At 53.5% G+C, this 5,751-nt stretch overlaps 1 protein-coding gene across 1 annotated transcript; it reads right to left on the bottom strand.

Annotated features, from left to right (window-relative positions):
* Nucleotides 1–2,241: 2,241 nt before the first annotated feature.
* Nucleotides 2,242–5,227, bottom strand: Gas1 (growth arrest-specific 1). Its single transcript, NM_001400814.1, has one exon. The coding sequence runs from the start codon at nucleotides 4,799–4,801 to the stop codon at nucleotides 3,650–3,652; it is 1,152 nt and encodes a 383-aa protein (NP_001387743.1). The 5' UTR covers nucleotides 4,802–5,227; the 3' UTR covers nucleotides 2,242–3,649.
* Nucleotides 5,228–5,751: the final 524 nt, after the last annotated feature.

Genomic DNA, 5,751 nt, shown 5'->3' with positions numbered 1-5,751 from the left:
ACATTGCTATATATTGTTAAAAATCAACAGAGACCTTATGGTATATCCATTGTGATCATACACAAAAGCCTTGCTGTGTGCTCGGGTGGGCAGCGGAGCCGAACCGCTTTCTATTTACTGTATGGTCACTTCAGCTCAATGAACTGCCCCCCTTGTTCTTGACCATTGTCCCACACTCCCTTAAACATTTGTCACTGAAATGCCTCCAAAGACAAATGAACCGTCACAGAGAATCACAACCTTCTAACTGGGGAGATGGGAACAGCCTGGAGGACAGATTAGACCTGAAATCCAAACCCTGTCTCTCATGTGGTGGGGGCAGGGGAACTTCTTGGAAATTCTCCAGGAAAGCCCCCAAACTACCTTTTTCTCTCTCTTTAATGGCACTTCCAGGCATCTCCAGGAGACATCTGAGCCTGCCAAATGTCCAGAATTCCAAAGGCCTCCCCGGAGACAATGAGATACTGCAGATGTTAACATCTGTAAAAATCTTTTCTGTCTAGAAGCAGATGGCTGATGGGTGGTGTCAAGATGCCACACGCTTGAAGCCCATTGCCCTGGCAGGATCTCTGCAATCTGCTCTGAGATCCACTAGGCCTTTCCAGAGTCCGGGGGATGCTGGGGCTACGGCCATTGCTTTCTTCAAGGGAGAAGGCATAAGGGTGAGCTGTGATGACTTACCCTAGGCAGATGACTCTGACAGGGCTCTGTAAAACCAAGCTGTGAGTTTACTGTTAACAGTTAGTTGTCAGGCCCTTTCTGGTGCTGTCTTTTACTTATTATGGGGTGGGGGTGGGCGGAACTGGACCTTTTACTGTGGCAAAGACTTAACTTTTAGTGGAGAATGTGTTAAAATAGCAGGGGTGGAGATTTAAACATATTTAAGCAAAAAAGCAGGAGCAGTCTCCTCGTTAAAAGAAAAAAAAAGCAGCTGACTTCCTTTACAAGCCTCTAGAATGTTCTTTGTTCTGTCCCAAAAACAAACAAACAAACAAACAAACAAACAAACACTCTAGGTTTTGTCTTAGTGTCATCTTTACTGAACTAACCATCCCTTTCCTGGGCTCCAGGCTGATGTCAGCTGTCCAAGGCTTTCTGGTTCCACATTGGGGAATCTTGGTTTGGGGGACAGGAAGGGCTGTTTGGACTCCCTCTCTAATAGCTGGGAAAAGAAAGAGGCTTTTAAAAAACCCTCAGAAGTAAGGGTGGGAGCAGGTGGGAAAGGGCACAATTTGGTAAATTACCTTAGGCAGCAGAGACGTCTAGTTGTTTTCTCAACGCATGCTAATATCAAATAAAGAGACACCAGATCTTGCTAATCTGTCGACCCCTCAGACAAAGTTTATTTGTGGTGACTTTTTAAACTCCCGACTTGCCTTCCAATCACCGAGTTTAAAATGAAAAGCTTTAAATAAACACCAGGAATAGAAGATAAATAAACTTTTTCCCCCTTGCAAGTGCCTAGCCCGCTGAGGTTCAGGCTCAAATCCCCAGAGGACAGAGTGCTCTCTTTTGTGTTAATGTTTAAAAGATTTTCCAATGCTGGAGTTTATTCCTACTGCAAACATTTCTATTTACAAGGTCAAGTGTATCAGCACTCGACACAGCTTAAGAGTGTAATTATTTATGTAAGGGCGTTTGAGTGTGCATCAGGAGCTTGGCGGAAGCCCAGCCTTCAACCCACTGTTCAACAGCTCCTCAGGACAATATTACCAGTCCTGGTGATTATTCCCCTCCACGGTGTGTTTACTTTTGCACGCCTCAATGTTTTGTAACAAAATTTTGTATTTTTTTTTCACCAAAAGTGTGAAAATGGCTTTGAAGTATTGAGTCTCAGAGGCTTCCTAGACCTATTGGTAACAGATGTTATTGGCATGTTTGATTGAATAGAGAAGGCAGAGAGGACACTCCTGGGGGTCAGGAGAAAAAAGGGAGGGGGTGCGCAGGGTGGGTCTCCCAGGGAGGGGGAGGTTATCCTCACACAAGAGACAGTATTTTGTGAGTTTTCTTCACAAGTGACAACAGCAGCGGAGGCCAGTTACAAATTCTTTTAGCTGCCCCATTTGTAGACGTCTAATTGTTCATTAAATTAAAGGCAGCATTAGCTCATATTCCCCCGTGTGCTGCGTTTTAATCTCACTTGATGCTTGATGGCCTTCCAGTGCCCCCTCCCTCCACACCCCTCCCAACCCATCACCGGGCTGATTGCAGTGAAACCGTGGAAAGCAACGGCACTGTAGACAGTGTTTAAACTCTTTACTGATGTGTGCATTTGTAATAAAACAACCCAAAATACACAGAGTCATAGTTTTTTCTTTTTAAACACAGGATTTAAAAAAAAATGAGGTCTATAAAAATACAATGTTTAAGGCAGTTTGGAAATGCATTTAATACATCTCTACAATGTCCATAAATTCTCTCGAAAATAAGAACGTTACTTCAAATCTGTAAAATACACTGTACATTTTTAAGTCTGTTCTTCTACACAGGGCACACCTAAAATAGGCTGCGGGAGTGGATTCCTGGTGACCAATGTTTTCTATACATTTCTTGGATGGGCTGCAGGAGTGGGTTCCTGGTGACCAATGTTTTCTATACATTTCTTGGATAGGGGTGGGGTGTGATACAACAGTGATGCAGATTTAAGACTTTTAATTTCTTTTTAAAAAATAAATTATTTTCTGAAGCATACAATTTATAAAAATTCTATATACAAAGTACAACTGGTAAGAAACCCCAGTTTTAATACAGTTTATATACGACGTACCAGGGTGCAGGACCCCGATAGGGGCAGAGCAATAGTCAATCTCTGCAATATTCAAACTTAGAATTTCTTGGTGGAGGAAAAAAAAAAAAAAAAAAAAGGACAACAGAACAAACATCATAGAGGTTTTCCTAGTTGGCAGTACCGAGCTTTAGGATAAAAACGTGTATTGTTCAACACTGTGGTAACTCTTTAGACTAGCGTTTTTTGGATCCTTAACTCTAAGACACGTGGTGCAGAGGGATCAGAATGGGGGCGGTAAAATTAGAGGTGAGGGGTTAAGGTTGCAGTCATAATTTCGGGGACCCCCCAACGAGGCAATCGCGGGCTCCACACTCAGCGTTACCGAGGGCTACACCAAGAGTACAGGAATGAATCGGTAAAGGGAACTTTTCTACTTACTTAGGATTGCTGTGTTTCTCAGTGGTCACGAGCAATTAAAGTCGTTACCAGTACTATGTGTCCCCTCACAGGAAAAAAGTTTAAAAACAAAACAGAACAAACAGACAAACAAAAGTTCCGGCCCCTTTGCAAACCTAATTCGCTCAACATCCCTTTCCCTAGTCCACTGGAACTGTAAAGACCCCCACCGTTCAGCACTCTAACAAGAGTCCAGCCAGGCCTTCATTGCTTTTGGCAAGGTGTCCTGAATTCTGCAGATTAGAGCCGGCAGTATAGATCGGCCGGTTTTATCTGCAGCCTGGAAAACCGCACAGAAAAGGGCCGAGCATGGTAGTTGCGGTACGGGCTGGGCCCTGTCTACCCGCGGAGAGTGTGGGTCAGTGCTCCCGATCATCTCCGGTCTCCGAGCCACAGGTGCCCTGCTCGGGAATCAGCTGGGTCGTGCGTACCGGCCTGGAGTAGCCTGCAGCAGGGGCGCGGGGGCTACAAGTGGGACCCAAGCAGCAGGAGCAGCAGAAAACAGGCAAACGGGGTCCAGGAGCTTCGGGTCGCCCAGTGGCCTCCACTGCCGCTGCTGCTGCTCCTGCGCCCCGGCCCGTGGGGCAAGTCCCCGCGTCCGCCTGCCCCAGCAGCGCCGCCGCCCGGGCGCGCAAGGCCGTCGTCGTCGTCCAGGGGCTGCTCGCCGCCCGCGGCCCCAGCGCGCTGCTCGTCATCATATTCTTCGTCGTAGTAGTCGTCTAGGCCCCCGTCCGAGCCGCTGCTGCCCGGACCGTTGCTCGCATCTGGGCCGAAGCACAGGCGGGCCATGTTCTCCTTGACCGACTCGCAGATGGGCCTCTCCAGCCCATCGCACACACAGTCGTTGAGCAGCGCCGCCTTGGGCACCGCCAGCATGTCCTCGATGACCGCGCGGCACTCGTCGGTGCAGCGGAGACCGTTGAAAAGCTTGCCGCAGTAGGCTAGATAGCGGCCGAGTGCCAGGTTGCAGCGGCTGTCCCGGTCGCAGCGCCGCCGGGCCTCAGTGCAGCCCATGACCGAGCCCGCTCCCGCGCCCGGGCCCACGCTGCTGGTGCGCGGCAGACAGGGCTCGATGGCGCGCTTGGTGGACCTGCAGTGTTCGTCCTGCGCGCAGTCGCAGTCCTCCAGCGCGGGCCCGCGGCGCGTGTGGTTGAGCTGGATGAGCGCCGAGATGCAGTGGCTCGGGCAGCGCCAGCGCGGCGAGAAGGACGCGGCCGAGGAGGGGAAGGCGCCGGCGGGCCCAGGAGCATCAGCTCCGCCGCGCTGTGCGAGCACCGGCGCACACGCCTCGGCGTACTGGCTGTAGGCGTAGCTGCAGTCCGGCTCTCCCTGACACTGCAGCAGCGCCTGCCAGCAGATGAGGCGGCGGCCGTGCGCCAGCCCCGAGCCCCGCGGCGCCGAGCCCAGCAACTGCAGCAGCGCCATCAGGCACAGCAAGGCGCCCGGCAAGCTCCCCGAGCGGGCTCCGCCGCCGCCCAGCAGTGCGGCTAGCATCGCGGGCAGCAGCGGCCGCCGGACGCGGTGCGGAGCGGAAACGAGGCTCGGGTGGCGGCCGCGGGGCCGCTGGAAAAGTTTGTCCGAGTTCCGCGCACTTCTGGCATGGGCGTCCTCATCCATCCATGCCGGCGGCCCCGCGGCTGGTAGAGGCGGGTGTTTGCTCCAGCACCGCGGCCGGGGCTCCCTGAGAGGCGCGGCGACGCAGGTCCGGCTCCGATCGGCGGCTGGAAGCGTTCAGTGCCGTCCCTGGGGGACGCGGCGAGGCTGCAGGAGCGCGCGGCGCCGGGGGTGCATGGTGCAAGGCGCCTGCAGAAGGTCGTGTGGCCGGTGGCTCCTCCGTTCCCGGCTCAGTAGCGCGTAGCAGTTCGCAGCTCTGGCATCCCGCCTTCCCGCGACCAGGACGCTTGGTCCCCTCCCCCTCTACCCGGGCCTGGGCCGCACTCCGGGAAGTTCTGGGAGCCAGGCGCAGGGAGGACCCCGAAACTCGGAGCGTGCGGCTCTGCTCGGAGACCCGGAGCCTGGGGAGCGGATCCGCGGAGCCCGGCTGCCGACTCGCTCGCGGCGGGGCTTTAAATACAAAAGTGGGCCGGGAGCCCCCGTGTGGTGCCGCGGCGCCCCCTCATTATGCATGCATAGAAAAGCAAACAAACAAAAACATTAGCAACGCTCCTCCAGCTTGCCGAGCCCCAGCCCCGCGCGCTCCGGGCTTGCCCGCTTTCTCCTTTCTCCACTCTCGGGCGCCCTTTGCTCGGCCCCTTTCCCCGGCTTTGCGCGCCGCTATTGGTCCAGCCTGTTGTTGTTGAAACTTTTTTTTTTTTTTTTTTTTTTTTTTTTTTTTTTTTACGAGCCGCTGGAGTGGGGTTGCAGAGTGGGGGAGGGCGGTGGGCAGCTCACATTCAGGCATTCAGGGCTTGAAAGGAACGGCTTAGGGAGCCTGACACAGGCCCAGCTCCTCCCACTCTTCAGGAGGCTGGGATACCGAACCCCAGCTCGCGCACAGAGCCAGCGGGCAGGGCTTAGGGCCAGCTGCCTGCATCCGGCTCAGCCACCGGCCTTTTTGTTCGCTTCCC

This window comes from Rattus norvegicus, chromosome 17, assembly GCF_036323735.1.
Source record: "Rattus norvegicus strain BN/NHsdMcwi chromosome 17, GRCr8, whole genome shotgun sequence".
In the NCBI taxonomy this organism is placed as follows: Eukaryota; Metazoa; Chordata; class Mammalia; order Rodentia; family Muridae; genus Rattus; species Rattus norvegicus.
The sequence above is the reverse complement of the archived record's forward strand: the minus strand, read 5'-3'. Positions and strand labels throughout refer to the sequence as shown.